This window comes from Argopecten irradians, chromosome 2 (genome assembly GCF_041381155.1).
Source record: "Argopecten irradians isolate NY chromosome 2, Ai_NY, whole genome shotgun sequence".
NCBI lineage: Eukaryota > Metazoa > Mollusca > Bivalvia > Pectinida > Pectinidae > Argopecten > Argopecten irradians.
The window spans coordinates 14,750,474-14,776,044 of record NC_091135.1 but is presented as its reverse complement, the minus strand read 5'-3'; the positions used below and the strand labels follow the sequence as shown (position 1 = coordinate 14,776,044).

The 25,571-nt window shown below is 34.3% G+C and overlaps 1 protein-coding gene across 1 annotated transcript in view; it reads left to right on the top strand.

Annotated features, from left to right (window-relative positions):
* The window catches only part of LOC138314558 (E3 ubiquitin-protein ligase ubr3-like), a 32,182-nt gene extending 7,445 nt beyond the window's left edge, over window positions 1-24,737 (top strand). Inside the window, exons 7-37 of the mRNA XM_069254946.1 lie at window positions 441-669; window positions 1,219-1,398; window positions 1,679-1,812; window positions 2,466-2,558; window positions 2,966-3,121; window positions 4,040-4,168; window positions 5,744-5,796; window positions 6,396-6,538; window positions 7,072-7,220; window positions 7,370-7,439; window positions 7,663-7,759; window positions 8,117-8,264; window positions 8,637-8,735; window positions 9,331-9,544; window positions 9,878-10,343; window positions 10,772-10,869; window positions 11,488-11,634; window positions 12,134-12,267; window positions 12,510-12,620; window positions 12,947-13,141; window positions 13,337-13,470; window positions 13,743-13,822; window positions 14,017-14,125; window positions 14,519-14,616; window positions 15,326-15,444; window positions 16,035-16,139; window positions 16,555-16,680; window positions 17,065-17,256; window positions 17,697-17,906; window positions 18,350-18,489; window positions 18,955-24,737. Coding sequence (XP_069111047.1) covers window positions 441-669; window positions 1,219-1,398; window positions 1,679-1,812; window positions 2,466-2,558; window positions 2,966-3,121; window positions 4,040-4,168; window positions 5,744-5,796; window positions 6,396-6,538; window positions 7,072-7,220; window positions 7,370-7,439; window positions 7,663-7,759; window positions 8,117-8,264; window positions 8,637-8,735; window positions 9,331-9,544; window positions 9,878-10,343; window positions 10,772-10,869; window positions 11,488-11,634; window positions 12,134-12,267; window positions 12,510-12,620; window positions 12,947-13,141; window positions 13,337-13,470; window positions 13,743-13,822; window positions 14,017-14,125; window positions 14,519-14,616; window positions 15,326-15,444; window positions 16,035-16,139; window positions 16,555-16,680; window positions 17,065-17,256; window positions 17,697-17,906; window positions 18,350-18,489; window positions 18,955-19,072 — 4,476 coding nt within the window. The 3' untranslated portion in view covers window positions 19,073-24,737. The remainder of the gene's footprint in view (window positions 1-440; window positions 670-1,218; window positions 1,399-1,678; window positions 1,813-2,465; window positions 2,559-2,965; window positions 3,122-4,039; window positions 4,169-5,743; window positions 5,797-6,395; window positions 6,539-7,071; window positions 7,221-7,369; window positions 7,440-7,662; window positions 7,760-8,116; window positions 8,265-8,636; window positions 8,736-9,330; window positions 9,545-9,877; window positions 10,344-10,771; window positions 10,870-11,487; window positions 11,635-12,133; window positions 12,268-12,509; window positions 12,621-12,946; window positions 13,142-13,336; window positions 13,471-13,742; window positions 13,823-14,016; window positions 14,126-14,518; window positions 14,617-15,325; window positions 15,445-16,034; window positions 16,140-16,554; window positions 16,681-17,064; window positions 17,257-17,696; window positions 17,907-18,349; window positions 18,490-18,954) is intronic.
* The last annotated feature ends 834 nt before the right edge of the window (window positions 24,738-25,571 follow it).

The window sequence follows — 25,571 nt, the reverse complement described above, 5'->3', positions numbered from 1 at the left end:
ATGAAATGATCCTGACATGGTCCAGACAAAGTGTTGTTATTTTTCGGGTCAATCCGAAATCCAAGATGGCCGTCACAGCCGCCATCTTGAAAACACATTTTGAACTTATTCTCAAGTTCTTCCAAAGGGATTTGGCTGAAACTTGCATGAAATGATCCTGACATGGTCCAGACAAAGTATTGTTACATCTCTGGTTGATCCCAAATCGAAGATGACTACCATGACACTATGTCTAATTTATTTCCTATATTTAAAGGCCCTTGGGCCTCTTGTTTGAAATAAAATTTGTTGAAAGAAATTGAAAATGATCCTGACATGATCCTGACAAAGTGACACCATATATAATTAATTTTACTATTGTCAAGGTAGTCAGATGACCGTTAAGGCCCTTTGGGCCTCTTGTTTTCAGTTTTTGTCAAATGTATTTTTTCCGTTAACAGGAAGCGTTTACTAGAGCCTTTATTGACCACTACAGTAGGATATCACTGGTACTGGTGAATGGTCTGAGTCGGCCGGCCATCGCTAACCGTGTGGTCCACATCAGTGTTCAGCTGTTCAGTAATGAGAACCTAGCTAAGAAGATGGTGGAGGAATATAACCTACTGTACACTCTTATACTGAGTCTAACACACATGGTGGAAAACATCGTAACACAGAGCACACTCCAGGGTAAGTCTGGTAGGGTCTCCAGTAGCCAAGTGGTCAAGGGGTCTGGACATTCTACCACTAGCCCTCTACCTCTGGGTCTCAGTGGCCAAGTGGTCAAGGTGTCCTGACATTCTACCACTAGACCTCTACCTCTGGGTCTCATTGGTCGAGTGATGAAGGTGTCCTGACATTCTAAATCACTGAGGGGATGAGTGGCTGAGGGATGCACATGTCCTTGACATTCTACCACTAGCCCTCTACCTCTGTGTCCCAGTGGCCGCGCGTTCAAGGTGTCCTGACATTCTACCACAAAACTTTGGGTGATCGGTTTCAAAGTTTACAGTTGTCAGGTACTGATATTTTAGCTACGTTGTGTTACTCTGTGTACTCCATTTTTCTTCCACCTCAAATCTGGGCCATCCTGAAATGATCTCAACTATCATAAACACTAAATAAAAGAAAATATGTTATGTACAAAAGAGTTCCACTCTCAGAAGACAAGAGATCCTTATCTGTTTTTATTTGATATTTATATGTACTTGTAAACTGATGATTAAAGTCTATTTATAGATTCCCAAATGAATATGCACATGGTGGTGGACTGTGATAACGACGTTATGAAGGATCATTGTTACTGGCCAGTGGTCAGTGACCTAATTAACCTTCTCTCACACCAGACCATTGCCCACAAGTTTCTTGGTGACCTCAGGCTCATCAACATGTGGCTGGAGCTTCTCTGCTACTTCCAAGGTAAGAGAAGATAAATTTCTCTGTTTTGCGTCCACTGATAAAATTATTAATGTGAAACTTATAATTTGAAGGAAAAAAAGAACTGCTTGATTTGAAGCAAATATTTTAGAACATATTCAGGACTGGAGATATAGGCTTTGAATAATCATAATTCTTAAGATCTGGTTACGGCTATATCAGGTCGAATTACTTTGAAAATGAATCTAGAAAAATAAATAAAACACCGAGAAACATGTATGTTGAGAACCTTTATTTACATATTCATTACATTTTAAAACAGGTATGAACTTGAACCAACGTGAGCTCAGTCAACACATGGGATTTGAACCGGAGACCTATTACGCAGCGTTCTCAGCGGAACTAGAGATAGCGTCATCACCCATGTGGTCGCTCATGTCTCACTGTAAAACTAAGGTATGTAAATCATCACCAGAGTACATGTACAGGAAATATGGTGTTAAATAGTGATAGGTTGGGTATCTACACTTGTTAGAAACATACAATCACAATAAATATGTAAATACAGCAATTAATTGCCATAATTACAGATGATCCACATTTTCAGTTTAAAGGAGAGCTCTAGAGAGATAGAGGAAAAACATCATCAGAACTTACTACGAGTATGAACATCACATGCAGGCAGTTCATCCTATTATAATCATATATTATACATAAATCATGTCAAATTAATTAAAAGAGTTGTTTATTGTAAACATTGATTACTATGTTGAAGATCATGGAAGTTATGTTTTTAGGAGAATGCCCATTTCACATGTTGTGCTATTCTTAGGAGACTGCCTATTTCACATGTTTTGTTATTTTTAGGAGACTGCCCATTTCACATGTTTTCTTATTTTTAGGAGACTGCCCATTTCACATGTTTTGTTATTTTTAGGAGATTGCCTTTTTCACGTGTGCTTTTCTTAGGAGACTGCCCATTTCACATGTTGTGCTATTCTTATGAGACTGCCTATTTCACATGTTTTGTTATTTTTAGGAGACTGCCCATTTCACATGTTGTGCTATTCTTAGGAGACTGCCTATTTCACATGTTTTGTTATTTTTAGGAAACTGCCCATTTCACTAAGAGTATGGTGTCAGTATGTCTGGAGAATCTAAGGGAATGGTTTGATGCCATCAACTGTATGGAATCAACAAAGGTAGGTGTAATGTAGGTCACAGACATCTGTTCCAGTTACTCTTTTAGCAAAATCTCTCTAGAGCCTGCACATTTTCGATATTCCAATGCTGTCCACCAAACTACCAGTACCTGTTCCATCTGTTTTCACACTCAGAGCCTTCAGTTTGACCATAATCCATGTGTGGATATAACAGTAGTGATAGTAACCCCTAGAATATCAAGAATAGAGATAAAAATGCAAAAATTTGTAGGGAAAAACCCTTGCATGAATCTTGTTAAATAATGATAGCTTTTCAAAATTGATGAAAAGATGTGTCATAGAAATTACTTTTTGAAAATGAGCTTATTACTGAAGACTTTGAATTCCATCTTATTGCTGTTCTTGTTTTCAAATTACTTATGCGACATGATTTGTGTTTCCACTAGCCAAACCCATACCAGCTGACCTTCCATCTGCCACTACACCGTTACCTGGCTATATTTCTGGTACATGGCGTCCAGTGTCAGGACATTCCGATAACAGAGTTTGACCTGGCCCCAAAAAGGATGAAAACGATCCTTCATCATCTGCTACAGATACAGGTAAGATGATTCTGGAATCAGAGTGACAAAAGTAAGAATATGTTTTGGATCCCAAGTACTGGATCTCCAAAAGATTTGTAGATGGGATTCATTACATGTTTTTGTATCGGATTCTTTGGTACTTTATACTATTGATGCTTCCACAGGTGATTTTGTATTTGTAGATAAAAGTTATCTGCCTTTGCAGATAGGGAAAGATTTGGCATCATGTGTTTTTGCCAGCGTCAAATCATACATTTTCGAGAAAGTGATATGAGTTTTACTCTCAAAATATGATGTGCCAAATTAATGTTTAACTAACCACAAGGGAGGTAAATCTGTAATATGCAAAGATGGAAAACCCAAGAATTTGACCATGTGCTTTTGCTGATTGTGTAGTATATAAAATGTCTTTTAAAAGCAATTACAGTAAACTACTGTATTTACAAGTCATTAATTTCACATAGTCTTGGAAGAGAGCTAGGAAGCATATCTAAATATTTACAAATAATTGTATAAACGTACATATGATTGTTCAATTGTCATTATCAGCCTTTGATCGAGGAATTCATGTATTCGCAAAATATTGTATACACGTAAAATAGGGTATTTTATAGTAAGCATGTTATCATTATACAATAAATTCAGGGATGAAAATGGCCAATTGGCTGATTTCAGCCTTTTTGACTTTCCGAAAATAGGTTCCTGGTACCTGTAATTCCATATAATTCCCCCCCCCCCAAAAAAAACAACAAATTTCAGCCTTTTTCATATTTTCCATTTTTATCTCTGAATAAATAATGTACAAGATAAGTGTGACAGCAAACTTAATTTAACATTGATGGATATGGAAGGATTCTATTTTTTTCTTTGATTGTTTATCATGGGTTTGTATGACTTTCTGTGTTGATCAACATAGTGATTTTAATTGTAATATAGGTCAGTGTTTCGGAGGTATATGCCAACATGTGGATACGGAATGGCCTACAGATCCGTGGTCAAGCGATGACCTATGTCCAGTGTCACTTCTGTTACTCCATGGTGGATGCTGACTTATGTCTACAACAGGTAGGTCAATGTAACACTAGATCAACATATGGTTGGTGTTAAACTTTTGGAAATCTTATAAATCTCTTAAATTCTTTTATGAAAGGATGTATAGTCAGGGGAAATAACCCTAGGTACATTGGGTAGTTCTGGTAGTGCTATCTCTTCAGTTCTTACTAATGATGTAGGTTTATCAATAAATAAAAAAAACATTACTAACATTTGTTTGTTTTATATGTTGAATGAGTCCTTTATCTTTATATTTGTCCTTATAGTGAACTTACCGTAGCTTTCTTTTAAAAGCTGATATTTAAAAAAAAACCAAAAAAACAGATAGTCAAAAACATTTTCAGCCCTCCTAAAAACAGATAGTCAAAAACGTTTCCAGCCCTCCTACAAAACATGTAGTCAAAAACGTTTCCAGCCCTCCCTAAAAACAGATAATTAAAAACGTTTCCAGCCCTCTTGAAAAAGATAGTCAAAAACGTTTCCAGTCCTCCTAAAGACAGATAGTCAAAAACGTTTCCAGCCGTCCTAAAAACAGATAATTAAAAAGTTTCCAGCCCTCCTTCACACCTGCCGTCCCACCCCTTATCAATTATTTTTAAAAAAGATAAGCTGATTTAAAGGTAGGTTTCGCCCAATGAAATATAAAAACTACAAAATAGAAATTTATCCTGTACATAAATATAATCTTTAGATCATTTTTAATGCATACAGCGAACAATATGGGTGGTCAGTTGCCTAGCTTGACCAGGAAAATACTCCTCTAGAAATAGATCGAAGTCAAGCTTTACATAAAACATGACATATTTTTGTCCAAAACGAGGCTGTATCAACAAACGGAAGCGTGCAACAAAAAGTCAGGTAGCAGTGACAGCCTTGCCACGGCATGTGTAAAGAAAAAAATAACAACAACAAATCAAAGTTCGATGGACTTTTTATACATATCATATAATCTAAAAAAAACTCGATGTAACTTGCATACGCTTGCTAGCTTAGTACATCAAATATCTAGTTTGTCTGCCGCTGTATGTGCGCTGGCATATGTATTGAAATTTAACTCACCAGGTGCAACACGAGTCCTAACAAAATCCGGGCAAGTTCCGCTTGAGATGTGGCTTCTGTTTCTCCTATTGCTACATGCCATCGCTGAATTTCATTCCCTAGAGATGTCCTAGGAATCTACCGATTCCATTCTAATTTCACCCTCTGTGTTACTGATTCAGATACATTTATTTTTTCTTAAACGCTTTCGTTCAGCCATTTTGTTTACTTTTAGTGCATAACGATGCCCATGCGTGAAACTTCGACAGCACAATCCATCGCAGCTTCAGCTGACATATCGTAATAAATCAAGGATTTCCTTCAATTTTGTATTCAAGACACATTTGTTCAATCACATAAGCATAAAAAAATTGAATGGAGGTATTTTTAATATGTTTTTTTTCATCTTTTCTTCCATTTAAAGGATTTTACAATTACAAAAAAACATTTATTTGGTTGGGTGAAACCTACCTTTAAATAGCTGACTGACATGTAAATATACCTGTTCTTTCCTGTATTGTATGGGATGGATTGTTTTGTATTTTGTAGGTGTGTGCCTGTAAGCTGGATCCTGACTATTTTGTACAGACTGTGCTAGAAAGGTAAGATTCGTTACTAATTCCATCAATTGTCTTGTCTTATGAGAATTATTCTATTTAAATGATTTTTACAACTTTTATTTAAAGATTAAAGACGAGTGATTTATTTTCTCTGGTTAAAATATATTTGAACAAATTGAAAATGTCTTTAAGTAAGCGTTTGGTTTTGAACTCTTCATGTAGTTTCATTTTGAACCTCTATAGAATGGCATAGTCAATACATCAATTTTGAGATATCTAAACAATGTTGGTGTTTCAGAAGTACAATTTACAATTGATTAGTCCCTTTCCAGTGATTATGACATTGTATTTTGACGTGAATTTAGTGAGGTAGCGACCAACGGAAGGTGGGACAAATCAACAATTAATATACTTCACACATGTTGTTTATGGATCTCCAAACCCCAAATAACAGGTTTTGCTGTTTTCGAAAAGCCAGAGTTTGTTCAGTTGCGTACCTGGTTACTGGCTTCCGGCAGGTGTCATACTCATGACCTTGGAATAGAGAACCACAAGTAACTGAATGCATTTACACTTAAAAATCTGCCCACAACATTCCCTTACAATGTCTCGTCATGAAACTTTACTTGACCTTTTGACAGATACCATGTAAGAGACTGGTTATCCTACTCTAACCACCCCAACACGGATCCAAGCTTTAAACTCGAGCCGGAACAACAACTGGCCATGGTAGACGCTGCACTATCATACCTAGTCACACTTCTAGGGGTGAGGACATACTTAGGTAAGTTAAATGTTCCTATCTATCTAATGATGATTACTACTTATTAGTGAATATGAAGTTTTAAGCCTAAGAACTTATCTGTTATTTCTTTTCATTTACTATTTATCTATTATGGCCTGGTTGAGAGGGCACTATTGCCTCATAGTATTGTCTTGTGATGGCTTCCGCTTACCCGGGCACTATTGCAAATAGTACCCATGTGTTTAGCCAATCAGAATCAGTTAAGTTTTCTGTCATGTGATGTACTAAAATCTAATAGGCAGTCCCTACTGTCAAATAAAACATAATGTTTGAAATTTGTAGTTTGTGCTTAAACTTCTGCTTTTCAGTTTTAACATTGATATGTTTGTCATTACCCAACACATATCTGTCTGTATAGTTCTGTGAGATAACATTATCACATTCACAGGCTTCTAAAACTTGTTCAACATGGCATATACACAGGGACCACACTTAAGTTTGATAGGACTTAGAAAAAGGATTGATTATTGTAGTTGTTGTGATCCTGTTGACATGGTTACTGCATTTTACAGGTATAGATGAGAAGGACCTGGTCAGACTTGAGATGTCCACTCTGTTGTGTGTTAGTGACCGTCAACACAGCCAGCTGACCGACCTAATGCCAGAGAAGTCGGGAATGATCGGGCATGGTACAGAACTCTTCGAACCTACACTGAAGGAGGTGAATATTTCATGATATTTTAAAATGCTACATGTATACAGTAACTGTTTATAATTTTAGCTGATAATTTTAGCATTGAAGATTTGCCAATTCTTATAGTGGTTTTTTTTAATTAACTCACTTTTCTTTTTTATTTTCAATGTCAACAGTTAGCAGACTACAAAGCCCCTAACTTTGAGGCTGGAGCTGGCTTACAACAAGGAACCTACGTACCTAAAGGTTTATTTTCTTTAAATTTTTAGATACTTATAATGCTTACTTTGAAACACTTTTTGTATCTTTTCTGGAAATTGTATTATTACATCTGTATGAATGTTATGTGTATATATTGGGAATGATTTATGATGATTTGTAATTTTATAACAACTATATCAGTTACTCTTTAACATATGGAATTTGATATCTACTTGTTATGATTATTGTTTAATCACTTGTATTATAGATTTTATCTGGGAGCAAGAATTTGATCCTGTTCATGTGGCCTTACGAGCTGTGTCCAAAAAGGACTTCCAGTCGTCTATGGACAGATATAGTGCATTGTTAGTACATTTCATTTTTCACGCTGGTCAAAATTTTCATAACCTCAACTAAAGACAAGAAAATCATATTGTTGATATTTTTAAAGTTTAAGTGATATGTCTTTCATGGTATATATGGTTTGATAATTTCTTAATTTTCGCAGGTAAAACTTCCACAATCACAGAACTGAGCCACGAAATAACTTATACAGTATTATAACATAATGCATGTATTATAATTTCAAATTACTTAGAAGAGTATATATACCTATGTGAAAAAAGCAAATATTTTTATCAAATAGGTTTTGTGGGTTTTCATGGAAATTTTTTAATTGAAATTAATTTTCTTTTATTAAATAATAATGGTTGTGTTTCCAGTGTTCGGCAGAACGGGAAGTATTCGGGGAAGACGCCGCCCTGGCCACCGTTCAAACCACCAGGGGAGGTAAATCCAGCCTACAAAGACATGTTTAAAATTCTTCACTGTAGAACACTACACGCTTTTCTGTTTACTGTTTTACATAAGGTAAGTGATATCACTTATATTATAGGAAATTTATCATGTAAACTTATACATGTAGTTTATGTTAAGCCAATGTCTGATGGTAATTACTAATACAGTTAGCAGGATATCGTTTTACATTGAATGTTCTGGATGAAATACTTCATTTTAGTCTTACATTGGCAATGAAATTAATAAATATACATTATATGAACATAATCATCTAATTGGTCATTAAGTTTGTTTGAAAATCTAATTAAATCAGGTAAGTCCAATTCCTGACTTAAAGAGATAGTTTTGTATTTTTTTTGAGAGAGATAATTATTAATAAATGAAGTTGGGTGGATCCTGTCATGTAAAGATGATTTTTGTCCAAATTTGATCATTTTTTTACAGGCACTGACCAAGAATACCGTACCTGAGAGCTGTCTGTACCACTGTATTCACTTGTTAAATCTCGCACTTACTATACCCTCTACAGACACTCACAGAAGGGTACGTAGTATTACGGTAGTATGGTTATCATAGTAATGGAAAACTAGATTTCAAAAGAAGATATTATTGGAATTTTGAATTTTCATGAAATATACTGCACCAATAGTTGTCTTAAAAGCAACCATAGCATCTGCATGCATGTTCAGAAAGTTATGATTACATGTATTCCGTTAATGTGGTATTCTTTTAGGAAAAGATTATTTTAAAATTTCTTTATTTCTTATTTTCACAAACGTTCTCATTTCCCTATTCAATAAAATTATACCATATACATGTATTTAGAACAAAACTAATACACAGAGAAAATCCGCTGTCAAATGTTATACTTAGAATTGTCTTTTGCATAATGTTTCATGTTTGCAGTAAATGATACGTATGATGTAATAAACATCATAAACATGTTGCATTATCATGTTAATAGTAATGTCTGATATTGAATTTTTTTGTATAAAAATGCTTTGCACCATTTTCACATTAATTTTGTTAATGTAATAGAGGGCGTATGCTACTTATGAAAAAGACATGAACCATAGATAGGGTAAGATTATCTGATGCCTCTGCTAGATTGACAGTTTGATTCCATTTCCTTTTTCAGTCCAAAGTGTTCCGAGGTTGTGCCCCTAACGGCGACTATAAAGACTGGTTCACTTCCACCAGTTTACTACAGAACGCCTGTGATACTATAAAGGAAGTACATGTCTCTGTCCTCAGCCTCGAGCCCGGCGACAACTTCACATTCCCTGCGGATGTTGATCTCGTCAACTCTAGTCTCGAGGAAATGTTTCAAATGGCTCCCAGCTCCATAATGAGTAAGAAATTATATATTGGTCCTGTGAAAGTTCAATTCTGGTGAAAATGTCTGATCTTATTATTTCTTGAGGAAATAAACATTAAAACAGTCCCTCTACTTTACATACATGAATGTTATAAATAATGTAACTGATAATTATAATTGTGTTTTTTTAATCAATAGATCAATGGACGTTTACTTTTTAAGAACAATTCCTTTATTAGTATGTTCATACTAACTAGATAAAATGAACGTTTTTTTTATTATATTTCAAAAATGGATAGCAAATCATTGTTAACACTTCAAGAAATGTTCTGAATAAACTTAACATTTTATGATTTTATACCTACAGGTTCTGGAGGACCTATAACTGCGGCCCACTCCGGACACATACCTAGCCACCCTACTCTACTTCCCATGCCAAGTGAGGGAACCTTTCCTGTGTTGCCAATCCACTCTCTTTCTAGTCACTCTGGTGCCAAAACTAACGATAATAAACCAAAATACGAAAGTAAGGGTGTGTCAACAGAGACAGCTCCGCCTGTTACCATCCCCATTAACGAGAGTTTAATTTCTCTGTTAATGAAGCTACACTGTAAGCTCTCCGGCAAGGCTGGTTCTTATGTTCCACTATCAATGTGTAATAGACTTCCTTCAACGTCTCGAGTCGGGGACGGCTCACATTTTATCACGTGTTTATTAGATAAGATGTCACAACAGAGTTCTCAATGTGCCAAGTTGATCGAGGAGACATACCAACAACTCGTCCCGAAGACTGAGGAGGGAGGTAAACAGAAATCAGGCAAGAAGGACGACAGGTAAGGACGGAACATGTTTAGGAATAGGATAGGATGTAGGAAGGTACATTGTATAGGAATCATACTTTCTGTACCATGAAATAAGCTTCTGCTTTTATTGAGTCCTAGGAATGAAATGGTACGATAAATTCTTAGACCTGTGGATCCTTTTAACAGCATTCTTCATCAGCAGAAAATATGTGAATTTCTCTATCTGACAACACTTTCAACAGCATTCCTCATCATCAGCAGAAAACATGTGACTTTCTCTATCTGACACTTTCAACAGCATTCCTCATCATCAGCAGAAAATATGTGACTTTCTCTATTTGACACTTTAGAGAAGGTTTTGCTGCAAGCCAGTTGTTAATGCTAACATATTGGACCACAAATAATTTTTTTTTTTTTTTTGAGGATAATATCTAATCATATTCATTTTGATTTTATAGAAAGAAGAAGGCCAAAGAACGTCAAGAGAAACTGATGGCGCAGTTTGCCTCTAAACAAAAAGCCTTTATGGAACAAAATTTTGATACAGATCCTCCAGGTATGGATTGAAAGACACAGATATTTCTTGATTATTATATATATGAATTCCAAACTTAAGCTGTTTCGATTCGCTTTATTTATGGTAAAAAGGATAGCTCAGTTGTAATATTGTCAACAAAATCACGCTAAAAAGAAAAGACCTCTTTGTGATACTGGTAAATATTTCTTGAGAAGCTGAAAAATGACTGGACTGTACTGGGTTTTTAGTAGAAATATCACCCATATTTCTGTGGATTATACATGCTTATAGCCACCAGCTAACACATTATTATTTATTAGGAGAAACTATGTCAAATTACTCAAAACAAACAAAATACGAATTGATTTAATATATGAAATTGATTGATGTAGCATCTAATAATTACAGTCTTAACAAATTTATAATATGAAGGAAAATTATTTCAATTTCTTTGAAAATATCATTTTCTTTATGGAGATAGTTAATAATTGTATCAAGCATTGTTAGAATAAAATCTTACTTTGTATGAGAAGATCTCAAGTGATGTTTGTAGATAATTTGTCTACCAGACCAATATTCTAACCTGACACTTTTTTCCCTGTAGATAATTTGTCTACCAGACCAATATTCTAACCTGACACTTTTTTCCCTGGCCAGATGACAGTAGCAGTACAACATCAGAGAAACTGGACACCAAACAGGTGATAGAGGAGAAAGAGTTTGACTGTGTCATCTGTGGTCATAGCTCACCGTCCACTGCAGATAAACCTATTGGTCTAGTGGTCCTAATCCAGGCGTCAAGTGGTCAGTACTAAGTCCAGACCTGATCGGTCATTAAACTATTCCTGAAATAATGTATAGTCAGTTGTTTTGGGGGGGGGGGGGGGAATAATTTTCATCTTTCTCAGGTCATTCGTTTTGTTGCAAAAGGTTTATCTGTGAAATGGTTGGAGGCGGGTGTAAATTTAAACTAAAACAAGTCCTTTTATATTGATATCACAAAAGAATTGATTTTATGCATGTAAAAAACTGTTGGTCTTTCAACAATATATTTTCCTGTGGCAAATGGTTTCACCGCGTTTAAATTTTATACAGATAGTTATGGGTAGTTTATGTTGGCATCTGCCTTACAAATGCCAATGGTCATCAATAAAATGGAGTGAAAAGATTTAGTTTCTACAGTTTAAGTCTATATACATTATATGATGTTGGTGAATGCACTCAGCTCTGCAAAATCCTAGTCACAGAACCAAAACCACTTTAATATGAACCTGTCTGTAAGTGTAGCTATGTTTGTTTATAGTGCTTGGTCACAGACTACAGACGGAGGATCCAATTCATCTCCCTGTAGAGGGGGAGAAGGTCGTCACTACACCCATATCCTGTGAACTGGCACAGAAACGACAACTCAAGGCCTTGTTTGAACACTTTGAGGAGGTAAACTATAAGATTCTAATCAATTACTTTCAGAATAGATAAGATTGAAACAGGAGTTATCATATTAAAGTAGTATTAAAAGTACAATATTTGTGTCACACACAGGAAATAATACACTCAGTCAAACCTGTCTACAAAGACGATCCCCAAAGGACAATAGATAAATCTTGATATTTCTAGGTTCCGTGCAGTTCTGAAAGCTTCGTAATAGCTACAGTTTAATCATTAATGTTATATTTCAGACGTCGTGTCAGATGTCGGTGAACATCGGCTGGGAGGGCGGCGTGGTAGTACAGACATGTGGCCACTATCTACACCTCGACTGCCACAGTTCTTATGTGGCATCTCTAACGGTAAGTTTTGTCAAATGGATTAAACTTTGTCTTGTTGGGTACGGACATGTCCATTATGCCTTGACTTTTTCCTTAAACCAGCAATTCGCTTTAAGGTTGTAAATTTCAATCAATCATTCAGTGATTTTATATTATACAATTATAGCCATTTGATGAGGTTGATGCATGTTTTCATTAACTAAAGAAAATTTTTCAGTGGAGGACATAGTTTTGTAGGGGGTCACATGCGATATTGATGTCGATTGGCAGAAAAGTCAAAAAAAAAAAAAAAAATGATAATATTACCTTGAATTATTTATTATTTAACTTTGACCTTTGACCTGAAGACCCAGGAGGTAAATCAAAACCTATTGGTCAGCAAGGGAGAATACTGGTGTCCACTCTGTCGACAACTTGCCAACTCTGTCATCCCAATCATCCCGGAGGAGAGCAAGTACACACTGGTCAAGCCGGTCAGTCCAGTCCTAACAAAGATGGTCAAGGACATTGCAGAGATGATGATTCGTCGACCCATTACACCGGTTAGTATCTTTCTCAGACTAGTCGTCATCCTAAACAAAAAGGTGACTATTTTTATTCACAGTAATTCTATGGCATTTAAACTTATTCTTACACTAAATATATTGATTAATTTCAATAGCCTGAATGTCAGAATCTTAATGCTACAGTTACTATATTACGAGTTTTTTGTACATCAGTCAATTTTTTGATTGCAGCGGTCATCCACATTGACCAAAGCTATGGGCAGTGTGATGGAGGATTTAACTAATGTGACATACAGCGTCTACAAAACCTACACCACTTCCCAGTCATCTGAGAGTGTCCTTCTCTTTGTGTGCTCTGTGGCCAGGTAATGTTTCTCATCACACTTTTAGCTTTCTTTATAGTTTCTTTATGACATTGCTCACTAGTTAATGTGCCTAACTCATTGATTACCAACTGCATGTACAGGTAATCGCTGTGACTTGATTTTGAATTCCACACATGAGGTTTTCACTTTTCAACTTTATTGCCATTCTTTCTCTGGTGAACATATAATTATGTACTTGATTATACTGATTATAAAATCTAGTGTAGGTCTTTTGTAATCTATCAATACATATATTGATATTGATTCTTCAGGTCCAACTTGGAGATAGAGCTGTTACAGAGAGGTGGCGATCTGTGTCCTGCTACATCAGTCGGCCGCAAACAAAGCTTCTGTAAGTCACATATCAGAGATAGTTTTAATTAGGAAACTAATGACAGCAGGAAACCATATTGTGTTTCATGTGTTTATAGAAAATAAAATCAAATTCCAACTGTTATAGAAGATGAAATATTTGTTTATTCTTTGGAATCCATGGCTTTGATCGTTGAAACACATGTCATATGGATATACATCTGTCATTTTCAGTACCACTAACCCATGTCCTGAGTATGCACAGCAAAATACTGACCACCAAACCATACACTGACCTGTGGTCACACATCACAGGGGTCACATGCTCCGAGGAGTCAAGTAGGTAAGTTGTTGACCTTTAAACTTTGACCTCTTGTTGCACATCCCAGAGGACAGCTATTCTTTGGAGCCTACTGACTTTAAATTCAACATTCAACAATCACATAACAAAGCTCGACCCCGAGAAATTGTAACTTGACAATTTTACATAATTTGTCTATCATTAATTTGATTTAATCTGGGTCCAGTTTCATCAATATTCGTTAACTTTGAAGAATTCCTTTAATTTCAAACAAGTAAAGGAAAGTTTTTTATTTTAAATTAATATTTTTCTCAAACTTATGTTAGTTATGCTTTTCTATGGAGAAATTTAATTAAGAAATTACTTTAAGTTAAGTAATATTGATGAAATTGGGGCCTGATCCTAAGCCTGTAATCGTTTATATTTATGTTGTAGTGTGTTGCCGTATAACAAGGAGGTACCAGTACTACTAAAGGATCCTTCGTCCCTCCTTATACAGCTCATCCTTACACTGCCGGCCACTATAGAAAAAGGTGGGTCTGTCTTCATCATCATCATTATTATTATTAGGGCCAACATTGAAATGCAGGTGCCCTATAGTAACTTATCACCCATACACAGGGACTAACCATCATTTATTAGCATATATACTGTAAATCAGCTTATTTCCGCGGTGAATTAATTTCACGTTTTCATCCCTCACAACAAGTATGATTAGCTTAATCATATAGCTTAATCATATGATTAGTGAAATTTTCATATCTCATTTACTGCAAAATGTGTGATTATATCTTCACTAAACTCAGCAAGTAGGTATAGAATGGAGTTCTTAAGATACTTATAAAATTTTGTAAAATTTGTATACCCAGAAAATATTTTATCTTGATTTGAAAATTGTCATTAAACTGTGATTAGTCTAATTACCTTTTGAACAACTGGGCCCTGGGTTGTTCATTATGTTAAAATTTGTTTTGTCTATCTGTTTAGGTGGGTCTGCTTTTGTAATCATAATGCACATTGTGATTAAATTACTCGGTCTGTAATCTCGATACCACAAAGCAGGTGAACAGACTTTTTAGAAATCAAGTTTTTCCTGACATTGTTATCAGGCAGTAGTCTTCATTCAACTTGTTAAATTTCTACTTCTTTACTTCTGGTTGCTTCTCCAGAGGATGTATCAAGAATTTTTTTGTTTTAACTGATCTGGGACGAGACTGATTTAACATTTGGTCTGTGTTACAGAACACTTCATACTACTGACTAAGATGTTGTATAATGTGGTATTTATACAAGCCCTGGCCTGTACCAGTTGTAAGTTCACGATGGACGAGCGAGAGGCCTGGAGGAAAAAAGGTCGTAAGGTAGGTCAACAGTGACACATTTTACTGGATCAGAGGTATATTGAGTCAGACTTAAGATTAAAAAATTGTTCTTCTTTGATATTTTCATCAAACAGTTAATTGATCTCTCATAAAAAAAAATTCTTTACTTCAAAGATAATATTTCTTTTCTATGTAAAAAAAGTAAACAGAAGGCGGAGGTTTCCAACGTCTTGTAATTATTTCATAATGGTAAGATGTATCGGCAGAGGGATCAAAGGTGGATACCGGAGGATTCTGACATTCCATAGACGGTGTAGAAATACAAGTATGAAGAAGGATGGAGCATCAACACCAAAGATTCTGTGAATTTGTGGGTATTTATTAGTTAACATGTTTCAGATGGCTAGACCAACCGTCATCAGAACCATGACAGTTGGCCTATAGCCATCCGAAACATGTAAACTAATAAATACCCACAAATTCACAGAATCTTTGGTGTTGATGCTCCGTCCTTCATCATACTTGTAATTTTATGTAGAAAAAAGCATAAATTCTGATTATGTAAAATTATTTTTGTTGTTTTAGTATGTGGAAAGAGAATAAACAGTGTGTTGCTTTTTCCTTTTCAGGTATCATTTGACAGTCTAGAGGGTATTTTAAGTCAAGTGATCACGAGGTTAGAGGTCAGCCGGTTGTACGAAGATGTGGATATGCAGGACGTCGGAATACCAGCTGTGAGTATATGCTATAGTGTTTGTAACAAAAATTAACATCATGCACATATGTCTGCCTAATTATGAAGTGTTAAAGTAATTGATAGACATTCTTGATTCCATTTGACAATGATAACTTTCTATTGCTTTTAAAAAGAATGGTTAGAAAGAGAAGTGTGTCATCTGTCAAAATATGTTATTTATTTATCTGTTTGTCTTATATACAAAGCTCAGACCAATTCCCTCAACTCTTTTAATTGGTAGACTCCTTTTAAAACTTCTGTTAACTGAGAATTTAAGTGTTCAGGATTAACAAAATACTTCTAATAGAGCGGTTGTCATAGTTATTTGAGTTTGATTTACTTTATGGGGTTCAGCTGTATTGTCTGTGAATGGTTTGTCCTCTGGTGTTCAGCTGAAGACATTTTATTTACAGATCTGTCAGAGTGTGTGGTCCCCACACTGTGTAGACATGGCCGTCCAGGACTTCTGCCTCCCGTTCCTCAAGATCGCAGCCCTCGTCCGACATCACATGTTTGAGCAGGAGTTCCCCGAGAAAGCGGTAATACTAATAAAAATGCACTATAAATATAGTTTCAGTAGTACCTGTAATGATGCCAGAAGTTTGAGTAATAAAATATATTAAATTACAATGTTGTAGACACTGCGCCAAACTGTTATAAGTTAGTTTATTGATTAGGGCTTACCATCCTGTATCAGCTAAAGTCACTCAAGTCTTTTCTTGATTTCTGAAGAATTAAAAAGTAAAAAAAAAAAAAAAACTAAAAAAAAAAAAAATTGAAAAAAGAACTATACCTACAAGAAATGCGGTTTTTATATTTTTACTTAGAAGTTATATAACGTTTTAATTGAAATTGACCTGTTGAAGGGATGTTTTACGTTTACACTGATACTGAAGTCCAACCATCTGTTGTTATTTCTGTAGCCTAACACAACAGAGTTCCAGGAGACCTGTCAGTTCCTCGGACTTAATAAAATCGGTACGACAATCACGCCTCCACATCTTGTGTCCAGTTCCTCCATAGTACACTGGCTTGTCCCTGAGCCCTTGACCCTCGTCAGAGCTTGGTGTACAGACCTGACAAACTTTATCAACACTCATCCAAGTGATGCCAAGGTAAGAATGGACTATCTGGGGATAAATTTAAATCAAATGACTTTTTCCTAAATTTGGATTTTGTTATTTTAAGGTAATAAAAGTCAAATGTGACTGTTTTACAACAATTACAATGACAGTTTTGGAACGTGTTTACCTTGCAAAATAAGATATCAATTCGCATGGATTTTCAAGTTAATTTATTTTTCCTTGACTAAATTCATTTCTAGTTATGATTAAGTTTTAGAAATATTTCATAAATATAGAAATATTTTATAAATCTTAGAAAGTTAGGCTTTGCGAAGTGTGCAAAGTATTTCAAATTAAGATTGAAAAATATTTCATAAAGCTAAAATATGAAAATATGAAAATGAAATATTCAAAAGATTTACTTTTGTTGACAGAGACATAATATCTATGATCATGATTTTTATTTACATAATAAATTTTCCCACCCACAGAGCCTGTTGCTGAAGAATCCGACCTGGTACCCTCCACAACTGATAGCTCTGCCCCAGCATTACTACAAGATCTTCCAGGCCTACAACAACGCCACTTGTTCTATATGTAGCAATGTACCTAAGGATCCTGCCCTCTGTATGGTGTGTGGGCGATTCCTGTGCTTCCGTCAAGCGTGCTGCCAACAACAGCGTATCTATGAATGTGTCAGAGTAAGTACCAGTAGTAATGATAATGTTAAAATGAGGCAAAGGATTCAAGAACTCATTATCTGCAACAACTGTTTTGTGAGATGTTTTTAACACTTCTGCCATGAAGACAAGCTCCTATATATTTATTAAAGGTTTCCTTTGACAATCTAGGAGCGGCCAGTCCCATCACATATTATCACCCTGATTTCATATGGAAGCATGATATATATGTCATGCAGACAAGTTTAACGAAAAAAATGTTGTCTTAGGCAAACACATAAAAGGAAGTGATTGAAGATGCATGATAAAATTTTTAAGACAGTTTTGTGGAATATCATGGCCTTAGAATTTTCTTGTCAAGAAAATGTGAAGTTTGTTTACAGTACTTAAAAAGTTTCAAACTGAATTGCAAATCTGCCTTATAGTAGTGAGGGAGTGTTTATTGGTGTCAATTTCTGTTACAGCATTCCATCGAGTGTGGAGCTGGGACAGCCATGTTTTTACTCGTCAATTCGAGCGTGGTGGTTGTGATCCGAGGACCAAGGGCCACGCTGTGGGGATGTGTGTACCTGGACGAGCACGGGGAGGAGGATAGAGATCTAAAGTAAGTTACATAAGGACACACAACCTATCAATAGGCTCAGACATTGTTAAATTATTTTATGAATGGAAATTCAAACTTGCCACTGATGTAGAAAAAAAAAAATTCTGCAATGAGAAGCTTTAAAATTCAAACAAAATTTCCAACTAGACATGTATACAATTGAATATTGATGGAAAGTTGTTAGAAATTTTTCTTAATTTGTGAAAGTAAATTGCACATTAAGCAGAGAAGTCAACATGAAAATGTTACAAAGACTTAGTCTAGTGATATATCAAATTGATAAAACTTACTGTTACTAGAAATCACATGAACATTGATTTCATGGTCAAAAATATCCAATTTCAAAATAATCTTGGAAGGGATTACAGCTGCAAGACTAATTATGATATTGCCATGATGACTCCTTATGCTTTTCATGGCACTTGGGACTAGAGGTTAATACTATAATTATATTTCATACTTCAGACGAGGCAAGCCCCTGTTCCTGAGTAAGGAGAGATACAATCTTCTACAGCACCAGTGGATCTCTCACAACTTCGACCACAGCTGTAAACGCTGGATCTGGCACCAGGATCGCCTGTAAAAGCTTCCTGTATATCCTGTAATCTCTCAAGCATACACAACAGCATTTCCTGTAAGGTTGCTATATTACTCTTTTAAATCTTTGTAAATTGAACTGAACCAGTTTTTGGTAAGAATAGTGATACAGGTTTCAAGTGGAACATGTTTAATTTTATAATTAGTGCATAATGATTTTGGCAGAAAGAGAGGCTGTTTTAATATTATTGAAACCACAGATACAGTAAACCAAATCCTTCAGTTTTATGATCACTGTAAATTTCTCAGATTAAATCAATTAAAAAAATTAATTTTAAAATTGGTTCACAGCAAAAATAACTGGCATCCTATGTCATTAAGATTTTAAACATGACTAAAAACAGTTGTATTCCCCATTTGGATGTCATAATTTAGACTAAGATTCCAGAGTGTATGTTGGTAGTGTTGCCTGTTCAGAACCTGAAAGCACTCACAGTGAATTTTCCCCCTCTTATTCCGGTAATTTACTAATTTGTCTTGAACAGGACTTTTAAACCCGAGTGTTGATTATATACTGGATTGTGGCCATTTACTGTAGAACTTCCCTGATTTATTAATCACCACCTGTATACTGGTATACATGTTGTATGCTTGTCATGAGAAGGATTTGTATTTTCTGGTGAAATCCATTGAAAGCTAATTTAAGGTCTTTCATTATCATTTGTTTGCCAAATTTTGATGCTATATTTCCATTAGAAGATATGGTTTAGCCTGACGTCTGATTATAGCACTCAGCCTTGACCTTAAGTGAATACATATATAGGACCTGTGTGATCGAACAATTTTCACCTGGAGTTAAGGATATTTACATATTAAAGTCTTACTCATGTAGTGATACTAAGAGAAAACTGCAGATGCTTCCTTTCTTTTCTGTGTTCATTGTTAACAAAGGCAAAAAGCATTGTAGCCCCTGACTTATTGACTGACTAATGATTAATGAAGATCAATTTTAATATTTTACTTTGTGGAAATATTTATGATGTGGACATTTTCGTCTTTTTGGCTTTCATTCAATCAACAAGTGCACATTTTCACTATAGATTTAAAGCACAAAAATTATGGCATCTCAAAGTAAGGCTTACTTTAAGCAAAAATATCCACATGCAAAATATCCACGATTACAGTACAATAATATTCATATCATGATAACAACATATATTGAGCAGAGCTTTGTTGTTAACTCTGTTAGTAAACTGTTGTATGTTTGCCTTTTACTATTTAAAATTTCATTATACTTGCTGTCATAAGATTTTCCAACTCCTAGTGGCTGCTTTCTGCAGATTGTTTTATCAGATAAGCTTATTGTAAATTATTTGGTAAAAACATGGATTTTGATATAACTAATTTGGTTGTGGACTTAATCTATATCCATGACTACAGACTGTACCATTATATCAGAATAGACATAAGATATCATGTACAGTCCTATTGAATTCTGGTGTATAGATTGTGTGACATTCCCTTGCGAGATAATGTAAATAACCAATATTCAGAATACAGAGCGTCTATGTGATTGTGTGCTTCAAGATAACCAATATGTTTATAACCTTTATAGGAACCTGTGATAGAAACATAAAATTGGAATCCTACATGATGTCAGCTATTCTTTCTGTTCAGTAAAAACAAAATCTTAAATTGGAATATTTGACCAGCTTACTGGACAAATATGTGATTATGAAGCATAAAACTTAAAACCATGCCATTCGCCAACATATTTGCCATAAAAATCTTGACAGTGTCATAAAACTTATATTTAATGGATACAGTAGTATTTTCATGAAAGTCCCAAAGAACTTGAAAAAGGATAACTCCAGATTAAAGGGATAACTTGAGATTGTGTTAAAAATCACCTTATTGTAGTTCTCATGAATTTTTTATGCAGGAGTAGAAATAAACAATTTTTTAAAGATCTGCAGTAGGATGACAAATAATGTAATAAATATAGCTCTGTTTATAATAGTACAAAAATGTGCAGTAACTTCTCTCAGATACATTGTGTGTGTTGCATTTCATATGAGATTTATAAAATGAGATTTTACATGCGGAAAGACTTTTCCAGATTAGCGGATTTGCAGCACCATGTTTTATTATGTCTTTTCATATTATAGAGTTATCTCCCTTTCCTGCGAGTATCCATTTTGACGTCATTTCTTTGTGAGTGAAAATCATGTCATTTTCTCTGAAAAGTATGACCTTACACTCACAAACTCATTGTCTTCCTGCAAGTGCAAATAACTCTGTAATATGCAAATGCATAATATGACATTATTACTTTTGTTGCTATGATGTATATTAGTATAATAAAACAATAGTGATCATGTTGAATATGCAAAAATAATAAGCTTGTGTGATTTTATTGATTTAAAACTTTAAATCAAATTACAAATGTGTAAAACCATATTTTTTATTTCAATGTCAAATCTTGAATTGTGATAGTTGTGCTCAAGCAGAAAGGGCAATAAGTTTAGCCACATTGTCGTGGCATAATGCATATGTATTGTTAAGATAATTGTGAAATTAACCATTTGTGTTTCAGTTACTCTAAGTGCTGTATATGCTGTGTCTTACCAGGTCTTTTAGATAGAGTATTATAGAATTAGATAATTTCTTTAATATAAGGTTCCATATTTCACCAAATAAACAGCTAGATCAAGTAATAAAGATATTCTGGTACTCTTGAAAAGTCATGCGTTTGTGTACGATAAGCGACTCCTGAATTGATATTGATAAAAATTAATTATAAGAATTATTTTGCTAAAAAACAGACTTGAAATAGCGCTGCGTTGTAAATGCCTTGTCAAATTCATGTGAAATTCTGGTCAAAACAGTTGAGGAGTTTTACCTCGAAATAACTTTAACTTGAATTGTTTTCAATTCCAGGTGAAATTATGGTCAATTTTTGGTTACTTTCAGGTCAAAATTTCTCTGGGCAATTAATAGCATAGCAAATATAGCACAGTACATAGTTTCATCCTCATACTTGACACATTTCCATTAATATCCTATTTACACTTAGACATCTACATATATTTGTTAAGCTTCCCTTGTTGAATGTTGAGATTATGATTAGTCACTTAACTCAGTCTCATTTAACTTTATTTTGTTATCATGACCACAACACTCTAGGCAACCTGACGGTGTGATGTTTCTATTATTGCTACAACTTTAACTTTAACTTTAAGCAATAGTGTACAATACAAGTGCTTATTGTTAACTTAAATGACATTTCTAGGGCTGGGGGGAGGGTCCTACATGTACATAAGTTTACAAGATACCAGGTGGCTTTATTAGTTAATTACATGATCGATTTCTGCTGCCTTCAATTCAATGTCTGTCTTAGTTATGAAAAGGGGTATATTTTACAGTTTCACTTTCCTCTCTAAATTCTAATAAGAATCATGTACCTTATAAGTTTTCCGGTATTTTCATTGCTTTATTTAACTGTTAACTATACTCATTCAGTTTTGTTTACCATTTTTCTTATTTAATGAAAATTTTGAGATCACATGTCAATTAACATTAACATTGTGTTTTTAATGACTGTGGGCAGAATATGCCCAGACGAAGTATCAGTGGACATCATAAATTGTAGACTCCTGAGATGGAGGCATTTCACAACTCTCATTCATCCAAAACCTATTGTTATTCTGTTTTTGCAAATAAATTTCTTAGTTACCTTCTATATGTGTAGGTATTCATTGTGACGGCATTATTTTATGAACAAAATTTACTCATTTTTTTTTTTTTTTTTTTGAAAAGTATGGCATTACACTTCAAAACATATGACATCACAATCAATATCTACTCGCAAGGGCAGATAACTCTGTAGTATGCAAATAGACAGAAAACCATAGGTAGTAAAAAATAGTGAAATGCTAGCAAGTCTACATAGAAATTCAAAATAACATCAAAATACAAACACCATTGGTGAGACAGCATATTTATATGCAAAGTCAGTATTTCTGGTATCCAGATGTTTTCATTTTGTGATTTCAATACTTGTATTGTCGTATAAATCTCATTTTTTTACCCCTAGGTTTGTTCAGAATGCTTTTTCTAGCCTTATTGAAGATTTAAAGTACAGGACAAATACTGTCAATATTATATATATATATTATGTTCTGTCCTTTATTACTAAGAGAAACTGTCTCATATCTAATGTTACAAAAATTGAAAATATTCCTGTTAAGTACGAGCTATAGTGTACTAGTGCTGGGAAAAGGTAGTTGTCAATGATTAAAACAGCAATGTAATTGTTTCTGATACAAAAGTATGAACAAATATTGTGGGTACAATAATAAACATGATAGTGGTGATGTTCTATCAGTTTATACAATCAGGGTACACAACTTGACTGCTTTAATGGTTTTATAATTATCATCTTTTTGGATTTAATATTCAATTCTGCATTTCTAGCGTCTATTTTATTGTCTGTGGTTTACCTAATGGTTGTTATTAATAGATAAATGACTTTGTAGGTACATTTCATTGGGAGATGTTTAACATGTTCATGTAGACAGTTTCAAGATGCTTCACCGCCGACAGAGCATAAATGATACCCATCATTTGTAGAATAATTTGTGTTTAGTCGTGTATATATTGTTAACTAACACAAAAAATACCTATAAAATAATTCAGTTTGCTTTTGGTGCATGCACAATCAGTACTTAATTCCATATAGGGCATATAGTGACATGGATTTTTTTCTGGACATAATTAATTATTTTTAATATTTCTATCTTGAATAAAGAAGCTCAAACTTTTCTGTAGTGGTAATGATGTAAAGTATTGAACTTTTGTAACTGAAGAAAATTACTAATTTGTCTGCTTCTGTTTTTGACTGAGAAAAAATACCAATTTGTCAGCAGTGGAGCATCTTTAATATTTTGTTCTGATAGATGTTGGTGACCTTACTTTTTATTCCTTTCCAAGTCTCAAAACTTGGTGCCAATTTTTTTTTTTTTAATAATTCATATCTACAAATTCTAATTATATTTTGAAATCAGATTTTGATTTTTTTTTTCATGGTAAATGAAGCAAAAAAGAAAAAAGGGTTTGTTGAAATTAACAACAGAAATGTAAATTTCTAGAAAGGGCATTGTTCGTGATAATCATTCAATTTAAAACCATTGATTTTACCCCAAAGTCATACAACTGTTGTATCAAAAACCTTTGCATCCAAATGATATTAATTCTAATAAGGGGTATTAGTTTTCTAACTAATTTTCACTAAACTTCTTGCAAGATTTTTGTCATTAGTTCAATGCTAAAAATGGTCATTTAAACCTGATAATATAAAACATTAAATTAGACAATGAAGAAAACTCACGCAAGAGTGATTTCCCCTGAACGTGTCTAGCATATGTGTGTTACTGTGCATGTTAGATTATGACCTTATAATTAAGAAAATTTATGCTAGTTAAAATAGCTTTAATATTATTTGTTCCTTTTGTATTATGGTCATATCACTTGTTAATTTTCCCCCATAGTTGATACCTGGGTGATGTTCTGACAGGTATTATTTTGTTTTATATTTAAAATCACCTGTGGTGGTGACTGAAGGTAAGGGAATGTTGAATATTATTGTTTTTATTCAATTTGTTTGTGTGTGATTTATCTTATTTTACCAAATACAAACTCCACAAAGTTAATTTTTGTTTGTTTTTATTTCAATTTACTATGACATAGTCTGGGGATGGATATAGTAACAGTGATACATGTAACCCCCTGGAATATCAAGGATGGTGGATATAACGACAGTGATAATAACCCCTGGAATATTGATGGCCAACTTCGAATAGAGATGTAAATTTCCAATTGTATTTAAGTCTTGGCTGATTAAAATCTGCTGTTAAACAGAGATATTGTTCTGACAGAAATTTACAACTCTAACCCCGAAAAATTGACATTGATTATAAATCTTATTTATTAATTATTAAATTATTATTTTAAATATCACATATCAATGCTTAAGGATGTTCTCTGCTTCCTGGTGAATAGACTCCACTCTACCTATCCAGCACAAGCCTGAAGAGAGAAAACAGTAAAAATCATACTTCAAATTTGTATGTTTCATTAGAAAGCTGCTATGGACTAAGTAATGCCAAACTACAATTACAGATTTGTAATATCATTAAATGATTTTGGTTGTTTGGTTGTTTGGTTGCTTGTTTGATTAGGTTCATGTCCCATTTTATAACATTGAAGGACGGCATCTCATTGGTGGTGTGTGGATGTTTTGGGAGATTACAGTATATTGATGTTGTGACTCTTTTATAACAGTGGAATTCTTGCCCGATTTAAACTGAAGCATGTCACCAAAGATACAAAACAAAGACACCCAACCGATCACAATATACTGATAACGGGAGAACCAGTCGTCCCTTCATGCGGAAAACTAATCAGGGGCAGAAACTAAAGCTTGCATCACAACAGGATCAAATACTCACAAAATGATTACAGTAAAATATCTCGTGTCTAAAAAT